This window comes from Dermochelys coriacea, chromosome 12 (genome assembly GCF_009764565.3).
Source record: "Dermochelys coriacea isolate rDerCor1 chromosome 12, rDerCor1.pri.v4, whole genome shotgun sequence".
NCBI lineage: Eukaryota > Metazoa > Chordata > Testudines > Dermochelyidae > Dermochelys > Dermochelys coriacea.
The window spans coordinates 7,152,829-7,173,774 of NC_050079.1; the positions used below are offsets into that span (position 1 = coordinate 7,152,829).

General features: G+C 56.1%; 1 protein-coding gene across 17 annotated transcripts in view; it reads right to left on the bottom strand.

Moving 5' to 3' along the window:
* The window catches only part of MTSS2 (MTSS I-BAR domain containing 2), a 93,263-nt gene extending 72,571 nt beyond the window's left edge, over positions 1 to 20,692 (bottom strand). For 11 of the 17 annotated variants that reach the window (XM_043495215.1, XM_043495213.1, XM_038367961.2 and 8 more), the window contains exons 1-2: positions 20,096 to 20,692; positions 1,108 to 1,169 (exon numbers count right to left, since the gene is read on the bottom strand). In XM_043495215.1, the coding sequence (XP_043351150.1) occupies positions 1,108 to 1,169; positions 20,096 to 20,164 (131 nt within the window). In that variant the 5' untranslated portion in view covers positions 20,165 to 20,692. The remainder of the gene's footprint in view (positions 1 to 1,107; positions 1,170 to 20,095) is intronic. The other 6 variants (XM_038367960.2, XM_038367958.2, XM_038367957.2 and 3 more) reach the window with 3 other exon arrangements.
* Positions 20,693 to 20,946: the final 254 nt, after the last annotated feature.

Consider the following 20,946-nt stretch of genomic DNA (forward strand, 5'->3'; position numbering starts at 1 on the left):
GTCAAAAGAATGGGTGTGACCCTAGGAACCCCTGTATTCACATCCTATGCACTACTGCAGTAATATCTGAACAAAATACGCCCTGTGAGATCTCATATGAAAGCTTATAACATGTTGTTATTAATATAATTGTAAAATGCATGTTAAAGTTTTATGTGAAGTTATGGATTCCCTCTGTATGATGTGATTAGAACATGTTTAAGATCAGCCAGCCTAGCCTCGGTAAAGGTGATAAACAGGTCAGTCCTAGACACAGGAATGTCTCACACACCTCAATTAATCTATTAGCAGTAAACAGAGCCCTCAAGCTAAACAAGTGAGGGTTATCCTCTTCCTGAACTCCAGCAACAAGGAATTAACAGGGCTCCAGCACCCACGAGACACAGGAGGCTGAATTCCCAGCAGGCCTTCCTGACTTGTAAGACAAAGAGCTAGTCTACACTAGAATGGCTACAGCGGTGCAGCTAATCAGAAAGGGGGAGCTCCCGACCAACGCTCACAGCACCTGCGTCTGTGCTGGTGGTGCCAGCATGGCGCTGGGCCGGCAGTCAGCTAAGGGGCTTTATGGCCACAGTACAGCACAGGGGCCTAAAGCGGCCATAGTGGGGGAAATCCTTGGCTTCTAAGCCTGCTGCTGCAACTGCCTTGCTCTGTATCCTTGGCCAGCTCCCTTATCTTCTCTGCACCTCCATTTTGCCATCTATTGATACTGGTCCCCTTAGTGAAGCTCTTTGAGCTCTCGCTTTTGAAAGTCACTAGTTTAGTCTCTGAGTCGCACGCCCAGCACATGGGGGTTCAAATGGCAAGTGCCTGGCTCCTGTTTGGATCCTCAAGCAGCTTCCTCCTGCTGCCTGGTGTGTTGGGCTGCAGAGCAGCAGCCAGCCCCTGTGCTGGGGCTGGAGCTCGACTCAGCAATGCCCGGGGGAGCCTTTGCCAGCTCTCTTCTTACATTCATCACCCAAATTCCCTAGCAGCTGACACTGGCCTGGCTGGAGAGCAGAGCTGCTCTGCACGGTCTCCTTCAGTCAGCTTTGTGGGACTGCAAGGTCCTTCCCAGGAGCATTCAAACCTCCCTGGGAGCCTGGTGCAGATCCCAGGATGACTCACCTGAGCTGGGAGTGCAGCTTAGTTGCCTTGGAGTTGAAATCTTCCCAGATGGGGTAGGAGCTCTGAAACAATAGGAAGCAGAGAAAGATGAAGAACCAGAGGAGAGCTCTCAGATCACAGGGTGTGTCCTCTCACACTGTTTCTCAGGGATGTCCCATACAACCCCAGGCACTTTTAAATGCACTTTTAAATCCCACAGCCCAGCGCGACCTGCTCCTCCCTTGCACACCAGCCTAGCCATGCAGAGTGCAATGCAGGAGTGATACGAGAGAGACCGCTCATCTGGCCCCCTGCCCCATAGGAGCAGAGCTGCTCACACATCACTGGGAGCAGAGCAGGGTTGTTCTCCCATGGAAGCCGAGGCACAGAGAGACCAAGTGACTTGCCCACAGTAACACGCAAAATCCATGACAGTGCGAGGAACTGAAGTCAGGTCTCACAAGGCCAAGGCTCTTGCCCTGACCAGTAGCCCCCCAGCCCCACAGCAGAGAGCTGACCTCCCATCAGGTATCTGGCTCACAGGATTCGCTCCCAAGGGGCCCTGGCAGGCTGCCCTCTCGCTAGCTGGACAGCAAGCTAGATTTGTGGCGAAGATGGCCAGTCTGAGGCTATTTTCCTTCCCCACCCCCGTTCAGAATCCGAGGGTCTCCTCTGTGCAGTGCAACCCCCATATCACTGGTGGTTCTGTCACCCCAGAATCATCCCACTGCACTCCATGGAGTTACCCCAGGAAGGACATTTATACCAGAATTTGATTTCACAAAGAGCCCCGACTCCCGGGTGCTGCAGAGCTAATACAAGCTCAGGATTTCTGCACAGCCCCCTGAGGCCAGAGAACCAAACAGACCATACAGGAGAGCTCAGGGCTAGACCATAGCAGGGGCTGTTTTACGGTAGCCAAAGGCAGGGATGCAGGAGAGACAGGGTCTGAAACTGGAATGACCCATGATTTTCCATTCAGGAAGGTCCATCTCAGGGTTTGAATTTCTGCAGTGAGTATGACAAAGCAACCAGCCTCTCACTTCCCCCCACCTGCCCAGCAAACCCAGTCTAATCCAGCTGAGCAGCCTGGCCAGCTGCAGGGTCGCTCCACCAATGCGGCAGTGCGCAGGGTGAAAGCGGACAGCAGGTGCAGTGATTTACAAGCGGGTTCCCCAGACCTCATAAGAGCAAAGCCCCCTCCTCTGGCTGCAGCTGGCCAGTCAGCCCCCGTGTAGGGCAGGTCTTAGAGTGCAGGGAGCTGAGAGGGGCTTGGGTGTTTTAAAACAACTCACACAAGCAGACACACTTGGTGCAGCACAAAAGTGCAGCTGGCTGATTAACGCTGCAGTCAGATTACAGCGCACTAAACACAGGTAGCGCTGGGTGGGAAAACCTTTCCCCAGCCCACTGACATTTTCCCATGTTTGAACGTTTTTCCCATTGTGAATTAGCAGGAAAAGGTGAAATCTCAACATTTGTTGGACACTGAATATCTCCCCCACCCTTCCTCCTCCCCAACCCCCGCCAAAGACTTTTTTAGTTCAGGTCAATTGAAACATTTTGCTTCAGTTATGATCATGTTAAAAAGTGATTTTTATTCCCATTCACGCACATTTGGACATGGAAAGTCATTGTGAATTGGAAACCTATTCTGAACGGGTCCAAAGGACATGCTGACCATTTCAGAACTTGGTTCCGAGTTGAGACCTTTGGCCAAACCGACCCTTTCCCGCAAAACGGTTCACTGTCTACAAACGGGTGTTCTCAATGAAAAGGTATTTTGGGTGAACAATTTCCCAGGCTCACAATTCATGGGACCAAAGTGCCTCCCCCGTGCTGAGCACACACAGCTCCGATTGCAATCATCGGACACTGCGGGGGCTCAGTTCCTCTGAGAGCCAGGCCAGGCCAGGCACCGCAGGGAGAGGCAGGGCTGGGATAGCGAAAGGCCTTTTGTCGCCAGGTCACTGAGTCCAATCTGGCCCACATCAATTCCAATGGGCCGGCTCTCTCCTGGCCTATCACCTCTGTGCCTGGAGCCTGTCTGTTGGGATGGACTGATTCCCTGATCCGGACCTGTAATGCAAACCATTCTAGCCGGCCCAGTCCTGGCAGATCTCCAGCTTCTGCAGTCAGGAATGAGGGGTAGGTGGGTTCCCAGAAGGCCTGATCCTCATGCCCCATGAGGCCCCTCCTGCAGCAGAATGACTCAGCATGAGCTGGTGTATCAGAGCGTGGCTGGAGAACATAAGCAAGAGTGGACTGGCACCATGCCGGTAGGGGCAGCTCCTGGGAACAGGGCTGGGCGCAAGGAGAGACTGAGTTTATTCCTTGGCCCCGGGCACATGACCCAGGTAGGGGTTACAGCCACGGATGGACACAACAAAAAGCCCAAGGAAGACTGGGGTGGTGGGAGGCTTCTTTCCTTGACTTCAGCTCAGCAGTTCCAGCCTGAGCCATTGACAGCAACAAGCCGTGCCCAGCTGGTGGGTCAGCATGGGACAGAGATGCTTTTGGGTCTGTGTGAGTGACGCCCAGAGACACCCGGTCGAAAAGGACTCCTGACAGCTCCAGTCAGCACCACTGACTGAGCTGTTGCATGTCCTGTTCATGGTGCCACAGTGGGGCTGGAGGGCTCCCTGCTAGTGCCGCGCCATGGCCCGCGCAGCTGCCAGGTCCGGAAGCAGCCAGCACGTCCAGCTCGTAGCCTTAGGGGCTGCCGGGGGGGTCTGCATGCTGCCCCGCCCCCAGGCGCAGCTCCCATTGGCTGGGTCAGGGCAGGGGAGGAACTAGCACCACTCGCCAGTGCTGAGCAGGTGGCTGTTGAGGGGTCTCCTGCTGCTGCCCGGCCTCCTCTCCTGGCGCTCATCGTGTGCCTGGGCTCCAGTGCCCCATCTGTCTGTTTGTCTCTCACCCTGTCGCCAGCACCCAGGAGTTGGAGGTGTGTGTAACCCCATCTCCCAGTGCTGGGAATGGGGCTGCACCCCCATTCCCCTCACTGCATCCTTCCCGCCCCAACTCCCCAAACCCATCCCCCATCACTGCATCCCTCTGCATCCCAACCCCCCCGCACCCCTGTCCCTGCATCCCTCCCCATCCCAACCCCCCTGCACCTCAATCCCCATCCCATCCCGCCCCCCCACACCTACCTATCCCAGCCCTGTAACCCTTACAGTGCTCTCCCACCCATCCTTTCCACCCCCATGTCCCTCACCCCCTGCACCTCCGTACACTGCTGCACTCCCATTATGTCCCTATACACCTGTGCCCCACACACCCTCATGCCTTCTGTCTCCCCATCCACCCCACATACCCCACCAGACCCCCTCCTCTCTCCTTTACTGCTCCCTCTCACCCCCTAACCTGCTCTCATCCTTGGCCTCTTTCCCTCCCCATCCCCTCTCCCCCAGCCCCACCCGCATCTTTTCCCCTCCAGCTGGCTAGGGGTGATTTAGGCAGCCCCTAGCATATGAAAACGTGTCTCTGTGTAGGCAAGTGTGTGCATCCATGCACTGTATGTGTGTAAGAGACTGTGTGTCTTTGTGTAGGGAGGTGTGTGTATTGCCGCATGTGTGTATATACCTAATGCTGACTTTTATTCCTTTTGCTGGCTTGCACACACAAAAATGGATGACATAAAATAAGTGTGTATTCATTTCATAACAAGTTTTTAAAAGAGAAGGGAAATCTAAAAGCAATGTATTATTTCTTAAAAAGTGAATGTTGTTGACTAGTAATTGCAGAAGAGCCAATGGATCATACATTTCTCCCCACCTTTGTCTAGCTACATTATAAACTCTTTATTGAAGACTCTCTCTTTTTATGTGTATGTCAAGCACCTACCACCCTGGAGCCCTGATCTTAGTTGGGGTCTCTAGGCACTAAACAAGAATTGTAATAATAAATCATGTGGAAGTATGTGTTAGTGCATGTTAGATGTGTACACACGACTACACATGTGTATCTGCATGTAGGTGTGGGGGTCAGTTTCTACAGATTTATTTATATAGGTATCTGGACAGGTGCATTTCTGTGGTTGTGCTCTCTGGGTTTGTATTTAGGCTTCAGGAGTGGGCCTTTAATGGACCCATAGCAGCTATGATAATGTGTGGTCCTAATTCCACACATAAAATTACAGTAACTTTAGTGAACAAAAAACATGGAGCTGGTTACGAAGAATGGGAAACGGGGAGCGAAAGAATCATGAAAACCTTTGTGAAATTTCATTTTTTAAAAATTACCCTTTTTGATTATTTTGCTGCCAGCTCTAGCGTCCTGTAACCAATAAAACCTGAATTTAGCATAATACAGCTGTCAGAACACGAACTACGCCTGCTTGGGCCTTGCAGTGAAAATGAGCATGTGAGAGAGGGTGGGGAAGAGCAAGCGATGGAGGGAGGGGGGATGGAGTGAGCGGGGGCAGGGCCTCAGGCATTGGGAGGGGCAAGGGTGTCCAGTTTTCTGGAATTAGAAAGATGGCAACCCTAGTGACGCCATGGTTAAGCGGGGAGAGTTAAGAGGAGCAGTGGGCACCTGGCCAGCCCTTGTGAAGAAGCCTGCAGGTTACTGAACTGCAGCGAAGACACACGATGACTTGGCAATGGTGAGAAGGATGGCATATGCAACAGGGAAAGTTCCTTGTCTCTCGTCACCTTCACAAGCACTTTATGTCCAATGGCTCCGTTGTGGGGCAGGCATTAGCCCCATTTTACAGCTGAGTAAACTGAGGCAGAGAGGGGTTAAGCCACTAGCCCTGTGGCACAGAGATGGTCACTATCAGAGCTGGGATTAGAACTCACGACCCTCCTGGCTCAGGCAACTCTTCTCATGGTGCCATGTCCCCCTATGCTATGTTGATGTAAGCATCATTGACTTCAAGGGAGCTACTGTTGTTCACACCAGCTGATGATCTGGCCCCAAATATACCAGCTGAGAAAAGGGTCTTTTGAAAATCCTAAGAAACCTTCCACCCAGGGGGCTGGCTGGTTCAGACATGGGATTGCTGGTAGGTCATGGGGCCTTCCCCCTCTCTCTGGATCTAATCCAGTCTAGATTAGCAGTGAGTGAGCACAGGAAGGCCTCTGTGAAACACTCATGGGAGTCTCCATTCAGATCCGTGTGGGCAAGGGTACACATCATAGATAGCCCTGCCACAGTGGGCCCCAATTGGGACCCTTGTTGCCAGTCTCTCCGGAGAGCCAAGGGTTGAATGGGCCATGGAGACAGAACCATTCTCTCCCACTGTAAGAAGTGACCCTCCTGGGCAGGACTGAAGCCCCGCAGTGATGCCACGTGCAGAAGCCTGCCTCCTCTGATCACTGCACAGGCCGGGTCCTGCTGTGAGCTGGGTCCAGCTTTCCAAGCCCTGTCATTTTGCAGTGTGGACACAGCTCAAACAGCAGCCCCCAGTCAGGTCTGTGCTGTGCAGTGTAGATATGTCCGCATGGCGATGAATTTCCAGCTTCTCAGTTGTAAACCCATTGCATGCCGAATGGCCTTGAGGATCAGGGCCTAAGGCTCCCGTGTGAGCTGTTACTGAGATTGGATGCTCTTCAGGGCAAGGCCGATCTCTATTCTGTGTCTGTACAGCACCTGGTGCCGTGGGGTCCTGGGTACTTACTCTGATAATGTACTACAAATAATAGTGGTGATTCTGCCCAGTGCTGCCAGCTCTTGCCTGATGGTTGCTGTGCTCTTAAATCCCCAGCTCCTGGGTTCATGAGAACCACAGCTTTCATATTGTAGCCCTGCTGGCTGCAGGGGCAGGCTGGGAAATGTGCCCCAAGTCCCCCAACAGGCTCCTAGGACTGGAGTCCTGAGTAATTGCTGATCTGAGTCAGACTGATTTGTGCGTGGACAGAAGGGAGGCTTGGGCTCAAACCTGAGTCAGGGCCCGAGTTTGGCATGCAACATGGACATATTCTTGGGTGCCTAACTGCCCCGGATTTCCATGGGAGTTCACTGCCTCAATACCTCTGAGAATCTGGGTCCTAGCTCCTCAACTTCCCCACATGAGCTAAAGGAGAACTCCCCCAGGGGCAGCGGTAGTGAATCCTTTATCTCACAGGGGGGCCCAAGCAAACACAGTCACCTACGCAAGCACACCACCAGTGCATTATACTACCATGGCCCTTCCATGGAGATAGACATGTCAGGAGCAAAATCCAGCTTGTTTTCTGTACCCAGACCAAGCTATCCAATCTATCCAGCTGGGTCCCTGGGTACTTCCAGAGCCGCTGAAGGGACGTTGATAGGATTACTTTCTTGAATACAGGATTTGGCTCATCTAATTTAAAAATATAGAGGGAAGGAAAATAAGCAAGAATATAGAGAATTTCTCTCTTGCCCGCAGTGCCGCCAATGAAAATATTTTCCAAGCCTTTCCATGGAGAGTCAGCGGCTCTTTATGCGTCTCATGGAATATTCGACCAATTCACTGATTATTAGGTTTTTTAAAATCAATCTAATTAAGGTAAAAGCAAAAAATAAACAACTCTGTCTCCTAGTGACAGCCACAAGGTTGGCAATGCAGTGGTGCCGGGGAAAAGCAATCGAGTGTGTTCTTCAGCGATGGTCTAACATAAAGCCAGCTCTCCTTGGAAAATGGAATCATGGGCAGCTCTGATGCATGCCAGAACGCGAAAGCGCCAGAGACCAGCTCTGACGTCTGGTGGGCGTCTGCGCGATATTTGGAAAAAGGGAGCTTGTGCCAGCCAGGAAACTGAGCTCTGCCGAAATGCTGGGTTTTGTAAAAAACATCTAATAGTACGTTCAAAACCCTGAAGCACTAAGACGTGTGAAAGCAATTCTATCAGTTTTAAGGGCTCAGGAAGCTAGGCCGGAGTCTGACAAGAGCTATTAATTATAGCATTATTAGATCTCTTTGTCTCTGCAACTCAGAGCCTTTCACAGAGTCACATTCCTGTTTTACCAAGGGGGAAATCGAGGCATGGAGCAGGGACGTGATTTGCTCCAGGTTGCACAGGAAGCCAATGGGAGAGCTGGAAAAAGAACCCAGGTGTCCTGAGTCGTAGTGCAGAGCCTGATCTATGCTGCCACTCACATGGCAGCTGCCACCACTAGGTGCCAAAGGACTTGTTTAAAAAACAAAATAAGGAAAAAACTAAAAGAAAAGAAATCCAATCCAATCCAGATGGAGCAATGGGTTGGCGGGCTGCTCACCACCCCAGCCAGGCGCAGCCCCTCTGCACGGAGGAAGAGATTGCAGGGCACTGGGGAGGGCTCACACCAATGCCCTTTATTGCCACTGAACTCAAACAGGAGGATACACCTTGGGGGGAGGGTGCTGTCTAACAGCTTGGACTCCATGCCAAGACACCTCCTTGGCGAGCTCGTAACCCTCCTCTCAGCAGAAGGGGGGAGGGCAGAGCAGGGCTGTGGGCTCTCCCCATTCCTACAGGCCCTTTTCTTTGTGCATTCCCAGACTTTGGGGCACCCTCCCCCTGACCGGCAATACACTGGAGTGGGGTTTGTTCTCTCTCCTTTCCAGGTCCAAGAGGCTGTGGTTTTCCAAAGGCTCATTCAGCCAGCCTGCGCCGGGCCCGCGGGCACACTGAGCTGCCTACTCCTGAATGAGGCAGCTGTGCAGGGCAGAGAGACATCTCTCTGCACAGTCCTTTCCTCGGTGCCAGGGGCAAACAGGGACTCTTTCATCCGCAGCCCCCTGGTGGGTCTTGAATCCAGAGCCAGCCTGATGGAGCGTGTGAACATGTCCCCTGGGGAGTGGAGAGTCATGCAGAGCTCACCCCTCCCCGCAGGCTGGCGGCCCTGGGCCGCAGCACCTGCCATAGGCCAAGGAAAGGCCAGCAGGGTGGCAGGATGAGACCCGGCCTATGTGGGGTCAGAGGAGGGGGGATTTCACTCCAGTACTGGAGGTCAGAGTTCCCAGCAGGGTGGGAAATGGGCCTACGAGTTAAACCAGGGGGTTGGACTTTTCCCTCTGCCCAGGGATTAGAGGCCGTGGGCCTGGTTTGCTGAGACTCGTTAGCCTTCTCTGACTGTGAACGAATTCCACCCTGCCAGGCGCCCTCCCGGGAGCTGAGCACGCAACCCCTAACACAGGTCCTGCTCAGTTTGCTTTCTCCTTCTCTATTAATCCCATAAGTGTGAAAATGGGAAGCACTCAGCTGTGCAGCTAATCCCTTGCCCTGGGGCAGGTCGAGGGTCGGACCCCGGGGACCTTCCTGGTCTGTGTGTTCTGGGACCCAAAGCGTGGGTCAGCACACGAGGGACTGAGGGCAGCTGCCCCCTGACAGCTGGTCAGTGACTTGCACCATGGAGGCTGGTTTGGTTTCTAGTTGGACAAGTGTCCCCATCTCTTTGAAGGCACCGCATGGGCCATGAAGACTGAAGCTCTGCAGCCCTTCTCAAAGGGGTTCCCTCGGTGCCAGGGTGAGGTGCTCGCTGGGGAAAGCTCACCCTTCCATTGCCTGTGCAGAGCTGCCACAGTCTGTGCTCACTCAGTAATTAGCTAGTTTGCAGTCTTGCAGATAATTTGTATTTAACCATATGGGGCACTGCACCCCGCCCCAAGCAGTGGTGGGACACGGAGCTGCCAAAACTTGGCAGCAGCAGCTGGGTGGGACCTGGAGCGTATCTAAGGTAGCTGGGTGCTTGGCAAGCTGAGGGGTGCAACAGTGCCGAGGGTGCTTGGGTTGGAGGGTGCATTGTGAGGGTGTCTGAAGGATGTGGAGGTAGCTGGGTGGCTAGGGGTACTGGTATGTCTAGGGGCTGCTGGGGGCTACCTGGGGTGCTTGGGCAGATGGGGGCTGTCAGGAAGGTTCCTGGGAGGCAGATGGGTGTTGTCTGGTGGATGTGTGTTGCTATGGTTGGGTGCTATCTGGGGGATGGATGCTGGCTGCGGGGTGCTACCCGGGGTGGGGGTGGGGGTGCTGGTGCAGCAAGGTAAAGGGTGAATGCTGTCTGGGGAGTGCTGAGGGGCCTAGTGGTCTCTCTGCAGAGCTGGGGTCTGGGGAGGACAGCCCCCTCGCCTGTCCCTGCCAGCCTGCTCAGCTCTGGCAAGGTCAGCACAGAGAGGAGACACGCAGGCCACACCGCTGCCCACTGGCAGTAGGAGAAGCCACCACAGACCCTGCCTCCTTCCCGGCGTGGTGCGCGAGGATCCAGCCAAGCTGCAGGGATGGTGACAGACTGCGAGGCGCGTGAGTCTGACACAAGCTGTAGCCCTGCCTGTGCTACGCCTGGAAAGATGGAGCTGCAAGCTGGCACCTTCCATGAGCACTGACTGTGCACAGCCCGCTTCAGAAAAATCCCCCCAAGGCTGCACGTGGCCCTGGGAACTGGCTGAAGGAATGGCATGGCAAGGGTTAACCAGGACAGCATCCCCGACTCAGGTCAGAGGGGATTCAGCCTCCAGGTCCCCTCAGCCCCTCTGACAAACCCTCCAGCAGGGCTGCTAACCAGGACAGGCAATGGGCACACCGCTACAAGCTGGGCTGAGACTCAGCAAGCTTAGCCCCCCACCACCCGGCTCCCATGGAGCCGACAACGGAGCCGAGGCCAGACCCTCAGCTGCTGTATAGGAAGGTTACTGGAGCTTCCCTGACTCACACCAGCCAAGGGCCCAGCTCAACCGAGTTCGGTCACTCTAGGGACGGGCGAAGCCTGAACTGCCCGATCAAGGTCAGCAGTCACCCAGCCCCACAACTCTCCACAGCTCACAACGCCCTGCCTGCGAGCAGCTTGAGCACAAAGCCAGGCTTGTGCCCTGCCTTTTGGCCAGGTTGGATATTTCCTCCGTCTGAGGAGAACACAGATCTGTTCCTTTGTACCCTCCTTTGTGCGTCAGCCCTGCACCAGCACCGCTCTGGGCAGAACGTTTCACTTCGGAGGCTTGGAATTTCCCAGCAAGTGTTCTGGGGTTTGGGGCCTTTTTTAGAATCAGGACGACGATTGCTCTGCCCCGGATTCCTAACAGTTTCGAGGCAGGTCAGACGCTGAGCTGCATGCCAGCGTTCACCCTACAGAGCATGTCCCTCCAGAACGAGAGAAGGTACAGCAAAGCCCCTCCCGCTCCGCTCGCCTGGCTGGGGCTGCAGCAAAGATGTGAATAATGCAGAGACTGACGACACATGCCAGATAGCCTGCAAAAGACATTGCTCCTGAACACAAGCCATGAGCGTGGGACATTGCATTTACATGGGATTTGGGATCTTCTTGTTACTAAGGGAACAGGCCTCAAGGTTTGCTACAAACAATCCGCTCTGCTGTGTTTTCCCATTCCCCTTCCTGCTAGCCCCCAAAGCTGCTTTCTCCACGAAGAAGTGTCATAATTTAATCTTCTGCTAAAGGGAACTCCAATCGCTATGGGCCAGATCCTGCCGCACTTGTGGGATGGTGCAAAGTGACCTTAATGCTGCCCTACAGAGCAGGCGAGGATTCCCTGGTATGTGGAGACTTATCGCTGGCATAGCTGACCAGCCCCTCCTGGACAAATCCCATCCCATGAAGGAGGCATGTTGGTGGCAGGGCCAGTGTGCACAGCACTCCGGTGCACATCACCAGTGGAAGTTAGAGCAGCCCACAGGTGGCTCTGACTTGCCTGGAGTGGGGCGAGAGGGTGGCACAGTTTGGCCACACAGCTATCCCCAGGATTGGGGAAGACCTACAGGCAGCTTAGAGCCACCATCGTGGCCAATGGCCTGTCAGCAATGCCGAGCCAGGGCAACGCCCCACGTGAATGTGTGAAGGCCCATGGAAGAAAGCCAAATGGCCCAGCACTTGAGGCTCCAGGGGTGCATGAGGCTGCTGGACAGACAAGCACTAAAGGGCGAATTTAACGGCTCCGTGCGTGAGAGGAATCCCAGGAGGGGAGTGCGCTACAGAGAGTGGCGAGAGGGGCAGGGATGCTGGGGGAGGGGGTGGTGTCAATAAACATGCATGAAATTAAGCAAGACTTTGGCTTACTACAGCAGTCAGGTTTGCAGCCATTCCAGCACCCTCTGTGCGGCTGAGGTGGGGAATGGTCACTTGGTCCCTCAAGGGTTTACTTGCAGAATGTGTGGCTGGGCTTTGCCTCCTCTGGCCTTAGACCAGAAAGTTTAAAATACAACATTTACATCTTTAACCAGCACAGAGCTCCAAAGGGCAGATGAGCCATCACAGCTGAGCTCCCGCTGGGCCCTCTCCCAAAGCTTGGACCGAACCTCTCTGCAGGTTCTCAACTGGCTTATTTCCTCAGCTTTCCATTCCCCCCTGCTGCTTGTACAAGAGGGAGGGAGTAAAGTGAGGAGCAGTGGGACAAGATTAAGCCAAGGACAATTGCAGATGTACAGCTATGACAGTCTGTGAGGGTCTGGCCCCAAATGCCCCACCAGGCGGATCTAGCCCACTCAGTCAGGTCTCCAAAAGGAAGTGGTGGGAGCGACATCATGTGGGGCATTTCAGAGAGAGCTGGGGGAATAGGAGGTTGTGGGGCTGTACAAAGCCTTGGCCAGGGTGGGGCTGCTCCCTGCAGGAGATCTCCTCATGCTCTCTTCAACTGAGCTGCACCTCCCAAACGATGGGGCTTCCGTCCCTGTCTCGCCCCGTAAAGCTGCCAGGCCTCAGGTACACACCATGGTGAGCAGGTCCCCCCACTTAGCCTGTGCTCAGCTGAGCTGGGCACATTGCCTTCTTTTAATCCCTTAACCCCTTTTATAGGTCTTTCCTATTGCCCACGCCCACCACAATGCCAGGCAGGCTGTTCCTGGGGCATGGCTGACCTGGCTAGACGCAGCAAGGACCTGAGTGGTAGCCCTGGGGTGTGCAAAGACATTCAGAGAAGAAGCCTAGTTTGGGGGTGTAGTGGGGCGGCTGCCCCACTCCAAGTTAAAAGGGATTAAGAGCAGCTGAGGGAGGTTGGCCAGGCAGTTGGCCCCAGGTGAGGCTGGCTTAATCAGGCCACAGCTGGCCTGGATAAAAGGGCTGTGAGGCCAGGAAACAGAGGAGTCTTGCTCTAGCCTTGGAGTAAGGTACCTGAAGTGAAGCAGAGCTGGGGAGCTCCAGCCTGGTAAACCCCCAGGCTGCAGGTCTTGAAGGCTTGCAGAGGTACTGGGGCTGCAGAGGAGCAGCCTGGGGATAGATAAAGGTTACAGGTCCTACCCCCTTGCCAGTGATGTGTGGCCATTACAGACTGCAGTCTGCCCCAGGGAGAGGGGGCTAGATGACTGTCAATAGCTACTGAGGCAAGGTGGGCTTAGAGGGTTGTGGGTTTCCCTGGAAGGGGAGACTCAGAGAGTGGGGGTACTGCTGGGGCAGAACCCTGAGGTAAAGGGGCACCAGGTCTGCAAGGGACATGGGGCCTGAGGCAGGCAAGGCACTGGCCAGAAGAAGGTGCTCTGGAGCTGAAAAAGAGCTAATTTCCAGGATGACCAGCAGGAGGTGCTGCACCAGTGAGTTGTTGCTTTGCTATGGGGGGCTCTTTCACAGACTTGCTGAGCCTCACCCACTGCTTCCCCACCAGCATGGCCCGGGGACTAGGGAATGGAGTCAGGGGGGCTGGGTTAATTTGCAGTGCTGCCACTGACTTACTGTGGGCCTTACATGGCCACCCTGTGCCTCCCAGGCCAATGAACCTCAATGTTAAACGCCACAGAAGTCAATAGCCACATACTAAGCAGAAATGGCCTGGCTCGGCAAATCAGAGCCGGGGAAGTTGGACATTCACTGACTTTCATCCAGCTGTCCCAGCTTGAATCAGTTCTTGGTGACTGTACGAGATGCAAACTCTTGCACTGTGATTGTTGGCAGTGTGCAGCTAGCTAATCAGAGTGCTGAGACTTGCATCTCAGATGGTTGTTAATCGGAATGCAGTTAGCAATTGTATAATATGCAAATCCCAGTGCACTTGCTATTAAGTGCACTAATTGCAGTCTGCAAATCCTGGTACTCTTGCCTTTACCCATATGCCCACAACAAACATGGCCACCGTAATGCCTCATCCCATCCAGCTGACAGTGGAGAGAACATCTAATTTGAAATGATGGGTCTCCAGAAAAATGTAATCCTGGAGACTTTTTGAGATGCAATAACATGAGCAATGTTCCCTGGGTACATCCTGTCTACAGGTGTTCATATAGCCCCAGTTCAGTTATCATGCTGTAAACAGGAAGCTCCTGGCACTTATCACTCGCTTAGTACAGCTCTCTGGCTTCACACCTGCTCTCCTATCGTGAGGATGGCAGCAGAACACTTCACGATGAGAGAGGGGCAGTGCTCAGAAGGGGACAGCTTGTTTTAAAACTCTCCGCCCACATGGAGCAATAATACCTGCAGCCTCCATGCAAAAGCCAGGGAAGTGGCATCAATTTTGCATAGCAGGCCTACTGGAGATGTTGACATGGGGTTGATGATACATGAACCATCAGCATGATCCAGGGGAGAGGGTACTGGAGAGGCCTGTGAAGACCTGGGTTCTATTCCAGGCAAGTCAGGTCACCGCTCGGTACCTCAGTTTCCCTCCCCGGCCTTTGACTGTCCATTTAGCTAATATGAGATAGACCCTGCCCCAAAGAGCCTGCAGCACCTAGCACGACACAGCCTTGGTCTCAGTTAGAGCCTCTAGTAGCTATTATAACAGCAACCCTAACAAGAGCCTGGACCTCTCTGAGCTGGGTATGAAACCTATGTGCTCCCTATGAGGGCTTAGAGTGGGAAGGCCTAGAGGAGATCCCAATTCTCACGGTCTGTCCTAGTGTGTGTGTCTGCTCCAAAGGCTGGCTGGGAACTCGCCTGCAGGAGTGGTAGGCTGAGGAATGGTAGCAGAGCTGCACTGGCTTTGGGATACACAGACAGGGAGGGGATTTTCCATTATCTCACATGCAGCCTGCGTGTCCCATAGCTAAATATATCCCTCCGGGGGGGTAGGGTGCAGAGGATATTTAGGGGTGTGCACATGCAGCTGGAAAGCTGTCATGAGACCAGTCTTGCTTTCTCTGGGTGGAGCTGATACCACTGCTGGGTGTGGCAGGGATGCTACCATGTGGTCTCTATGGGGTGTGTACGTACAGAGCATCCATATTGGACCTGAGGGGTGCATATGTGCTTGTGCTATTGCACACACAAAGCACCAGATGTGCATGTGCGGATACCAACATTGGGCAGTCTTTGCATTCTGTTTGCCTCCCAGGTGTGGGGAAAGTCTGGCACAGTGTGTACCTGTCTGTTCACAAGGCATAAGAACCTCCCTCACTAAAGCAACCAGCCAGTCACAGCCTTTGGTCAGCTAAAGACTCCAAAGAGCAGCTGACTTGCAGAACTACAGGAATTAGAACTGGAAAACAGCCATTAAATCAGGGCGTCTGTTCCCTTTGAGCCAATGCACTTCTGTCCCTAGCATCCAGTGCTCTGCCCGGTCTGGCTTGAAGTGACTCAGGCAATGAATCTTCCACCACTCCCCTAACAGACCGTCGCACGCTCTGCTAGACAGTAGGGGCTTTGTTGGGCAAAGCTCTTCAAACATTGTTTCCAGACCTTCAGCCAGTTTTCCTGTGCGCCGTCTCGTCCCAGGGTCCTGAGTGACATCCCTTGGTCCAGCCCAGTCAAGTCCTCTCGTTCCTTGGGGAGAACAGCAGCCAGGTAGCCGCATGGATACGCCTTTAATCCAGATACACTTGGGTAGTTCTTCTAATCACCTTCCCCAGCTCTGGGGTGCTCTGAGCTCCTTCTAGTCAGTCCACACCTAGGAGCGCCCCCCTACACCTGATGTCCAGGGCTGGGCCAGTCCACAGAAGAGAGAGACTCTCCATTCAAGCTCTGTGCCAAGCCCGCCATGTGCCACAGAAAGCCCTGCCCAGGAAATGTTATTTCAAGCCTCTGAGACCATGATGCCAGCCCCACCCCGACAGGTACACCCCTGTGCCACCCCAAATAAGCAGGGGGCAGCAGCCCTTGAGTCGGGAGAATTGCCTCCCAGAGAGGGGATTCACCACAGCTGGACCTTGGCCACCCCGGGCCCTGCAGCCAAACTACTTGGCACGCCGCCCCACCACTGGCACTGGTCAGTGCCCAGAAGGGGAGCAGGTGCCCCCAGGAGGGCAGGATGGGGGCAGGGCCCACTGGAGGCTGGCAGTGCTGCTGTTCCGGGGGACACTGAGCATTCTGCCTGGGACTGCACACAAAGTGAGGCCGTGGCGCGAGGCCGGGCCTTGGGGGCCACGGGGATCCCGTACAGAGAGACAGATGAGCAGCTGAATTCCTCCCCAGGGCAATGCTGCTGCTGACCTGTGAGTGAACACCCCTCGGTGCCCTGGGGGAAGGTGAGAGGAGGGGCACCTGCAGTGCTGTGCTGACACCCCCCCACACACACAGATCCCTCGCTCTCTACCCCTGCCCCCAGGGCCCGTCATCCACCCTGCCCTGGGCTATGCAGGCAGCCAGCAGCAGCCCCGTGCGATCCCTGCTCTTTGGCTGGCACCATCCCCTGCTCGGGTGCCCGGGCAAAGGGGTGGCCAGACCCTGCTGGAAGGTGGCTGCTTCTCCCAGACATGGGCAGGGTGGGCCCTGGGCAGGCTGGGCCATGCTCCCACCAGTGGTGGGACGGGGTGAGGAGGCAGGGCCAGTGCTGGAGGAGCGGGTGGCAGCTGTGACTCATGGGTTGTGACAGTGTGAAGCCCAGCAGAGCCCAGCGGCTGGGCTGCCAAGATCCAGGCTGCAGGGAGCTGGAGGCCCCACAGCAGAGCTCCCTCTCTACAGTGCTCTCCCCACGCCCTGCCCTGCTTCAGACCTTCCTTTGGCCTCTCTCCCCGGCCACTGTGCTCCATCAGGGCCTCCCTCTGCCCACCTGGAGTCCCAGCACAGCCAGGGCTCCACTGGAGGCTGGGGGGCTCTGAGCCCCGTAGGTCGCTCTCCTGGCTCAGTCAGGCCCCAGCAGTTCACTGGGAAGCCAGGTCATTTCCCCACAGAGGATTCTGGCTCTTGAGGGGCCAGATTCTGCCACGTTGCAAGCAGGCCACAGAGCGTAATGGAGGGGCATCAGCTTTGGCACAGCGTCTCCCGAGCAGGAGAGCTGCCTTTCTCCCTGCCCTGGCCTCCAGGGGGCTCTCGGAGCCCGAGAGAGAGAAGGGAGTGAGTCCCTCTGTGCAGGAATGATGCATTCCCTGCTCCATTGCCTCAAATCCCCTTGGGAAGGTGGCTCCTTCCAGTTATTCACCACCAGCCACCTTTCTGGCACTAGCCTGGAGGAGAACTCCAGGGGCATCTCCCTTCACAGGCTGCACATGAGCCATTCTAGCTAGAAATACCCAGGGGCCCCGGTGATGGAGGAGAGCTGGCCTGGCTGGCTCCAGGGGTCCTACCTCACTTCCCTGCACTCGTAGGCTCCATCTACCTTTGGAAAGCCTTCCCTCTGCTCCCCCAGAGTGTATAGCTCCTGAGGGCAGGTACCATGCTGGCCTGCCCTGGCTCCGGGGCCTGGCTAGTCTGTTCTGCAAGGAGAGGTGTGAACAGCTCCCAGGGTTCCATGTTCATTGCCTCTTGCTGCCTGCTGCTCAGATGATACCAAAGAAGCTGGCTCTCCCAGTGATCAGCCCTGCCAGCTCACCGTGGGACTTTTCCTGCTCACCCAGGAGCACCTGCAGACTTATTATCCCCTCTGGGCCAGCCAGGCCAGCTCAGGGCTGTGCAGATGGGTACCCAGGTATAACCAAACAGCACTCAGCAGACAGCTCTGGTGCTGCTGCAGTCCAGCCTGGAACCCAGCTGCTCGCCTGCTGCAGAGTTGGCTGGAGTCACACAATGGCACTCAGCAAAGCGATCCACACTGCACAGGGCCCAGTGCAGAGACAGCCAGTGCTACATGGCTGGTCTTCAGGGCAGAGCTGCACTTGCAGCATTGGAACAAGCCTGGTGCCCCTCACACCCACTCCTCAACTGAGCTCGAGCTTCCTGTGGAGCATGGGCTACTCCAACGTCCAGCCCCATGGCCAGCATGGGGAAGGGCACAGTGGAGTGGGAGGGAGAAGCAGACAGTGGCTGGCCCAACGCAGATCTTAGCATATTCGGTAGGTATAGAAGAGACCAGCCTTATGGGTCTAAACCTGGACCTCTTCCAAAGTGAACTGACCTAGGGGTGCAGCCAATTCCTCATCCCTGACAGGCAGCTGAGCCGGCCTGTGGCACTGCAATTCATCCATTCCCTGCTGGAGAGCAGGGAGCCCAGTGGGGCTATGAGGCCCGGAGGCAGACAAAATACACCCAGGTTAGGGACTGCCAGGGGAAAGAGAGATGGACTCTCAAGGCCAGGGAGCATCTCAAAAGCTGGCAGGGAGGATGCACAGGAACCAGCAGGCTCCAGCTCCCCAGCTAGCACCTCTCTCTCTCTCGACCCCAGAATCCTTCCAGCAGCTACAGGCAGCCCTGGGGAGACACCAAGGATGACTTGTCAGGTCTCTCCCGATCCAGCAGCACTTGGTAACAAAGTGCCTCTGAACCAATGGCTGCATCTGTCCAGGCGGCCCAGAACTCTGCACAGCAGGGGACAGAGAGACAGGCATGTGGGGTAGGGGGCCAAGGTGGCAGCTGGCCAGCCGTACTGCTCACCAGGCTAGTGGGACAGAGGAGCCCTGACAGCACCTGGGTGAGGGTGGAGGGTGTGCGAGAAGGAAGAGAGCACACAGTCCAAGCTTGCAGAACCTCTGTTCCATAAATGCAGTGGGAAAATATGCCAGCCAATTGCTCAGCCCATCCACCCCCTGCCCACAGAAGCCCCATAGCAAAGCAAGCAGGGGAAAGGGATGGAGACAACCAGTGCAGGGCTGTGCCCCTTCCTCAATCAGCTAGTTGTGGCCACTGAGGCAGGAGCCTGCCCTACTTGGACTGTGTTCTGAGCTAGGCCAGCCATTCTACCTGCCTAGGTTTGAAAGTGGCCAGATCCCAGGCTGGCCTGCCCTGGGGGGCAGTAGCTGGGCATGGGAATGGTTGAGACTTTTATAGGCAGTTGTGACTATCTGGCTTCTGAAAGCCCCCTGTTCTCAGCGTGGGAATTAACCACCCTTTGGTTAACGTCCCCCTTCACCACCACTCCTGGCCAGGTGACGGTGACCTCGCACGGGGCTCTCTGTGCCCAGCACAAGCCATGGGAGCAGGTGTGGGGAGCTGCAGTCCTCAGCATTGCAGGCCTGAGTGGGGCTCTCCCTGCTAGCTACTCTCTGGTGCCCCAGGGTGATCCCTTCAGCATCTGGCGCCCTGCACCCCGAGGGCAGGGAAACTCCAGCCAGTCCTGAAGCAGTTAATCCCCTTCTCCTCCAGGCTTTATAGCTTTATTCCCCCTGCCTTGGCAGTGACAGCATTGGCTGGGCTCAGGGCTGCAGCGAGGCGGGAGGGGAGCCGCTCCTCCAAACACCCCAAGTGGATGATCCCAGAGCCACAATCAGCCCTCCCCTCGCAGGGAAACCAGAGCCAGGTCGGGCTGGCAGGACCTGGAGAACCCACCAGGCCAGCCCCCGGCTGAGGCAGGACCAAGGAAACCCAGCAATGTTGCGCCTTGAGAAAATTCAGCCCATTCAGTCTTTTCACCCCCAACCAGCTCCCAGCCCGATGTCAAATGTCCCCCCGATTTCCTCTCGAGGCCACGTCACAAAACAAGCGCTCAGGTGAGTGTCTGGCCGCAGCCCGTTACGCGGTAACTCGAGCTGCGGGGAGTTCAGGGTGTTTTAAAGGGAGCCCTGCGGGCGGTGGAGGAGTCGCCGCCCCACCGAGGCAGTGCGCGGAGCGGGGCGCAAGCCCCAGCTGGCAGCGGTGCCGCGCGCTGCCCTATGGCCCTTTCTGCGGGGGACTAAACCCCAAAGGTGCCGAGCTGGGTGGCGGCGGAGGGTGCGCCAGAGGAAAGAGCGCACGGTCCATGGCTGCAGATTTTGTTTTTCACTCAATATTGTTTACTGGGCTCCCGACACCGCAGACCCACCCGCCTCCATCTTCTCCGCGAGGGAGCTCCGCGGCGGAGGAGTTGTCGTGCTGGATATTTTTGACTGGGTGCTGGGGCTCTTACCTTCATGTCATTGACGATGGCTTGGAAAAGGCCCCCCAGGGCTCCGCACTCCTTTTCTACCGTCTCCATGATCAGCAAATCCCAGCGCGACCAAGCCAGAGGGAAAAGCGAGAGCGATGTTGCAATCCGCGGGGGGGGGAGGAGGAATCCACCAGGAAATAACCAGAAACCCGGGCAAATTTCAGGAGCGTTTCCGCTTCCAGCTCCTCTTCTTGGGATCGCGCCTGGGACTAGACCAGAACAAAAAGCCCCCGCGGCGCGCTGCAGCCAGACGGCAGCGCTGCCACGCGATCCGCGGGCTCGGAGCGGAGCTCTCTCAGCCGCGTCCTTTTGTCAGTGTCACTCCGGGGGCTTTCGGACGGCAAGGGGCAGCTTCACCGCCGGGCAGCGGCTGCTTGCCCCAGCGCCCAGGCGAGCCCACCTTCCACGGCCATGGCGTGCCAGGGATCCGCGCTCGCCCCGCACGACCACGCACCGCCCGCCGCCCGCCCAGGCTGCCCGGAGCCGGCGTGTAGCGATGCAAAATGGATCCGCCGCTCCGTGCGCCGCGCCGGGCTCGGCTCGGGGGGAAGCCGCCGCGCGGGCAGCGAGCGCTGTAACCCGAGCGGCGCCGCTGTCACATGGCGCGGGGGGAGGGCCGGGGGGGGGGCGGGGGCTGGGGGACACGGCCCGGGCTACGCGCTCGGCGAGCCCAGCGGGGCTGGGGCTCAGGCCAGCGCGAGCGTTCCCCCGCCCGGGCAAGGGTTGCTCCGAGGCCATCTCATCGCTCGGGCCTTCAGTAGCTCGGAAGTGTTGCGACCTACGAGGTGCGGTGGGGGCAGGGGCCCAGGTTATTCTTTAAACTTTAGATC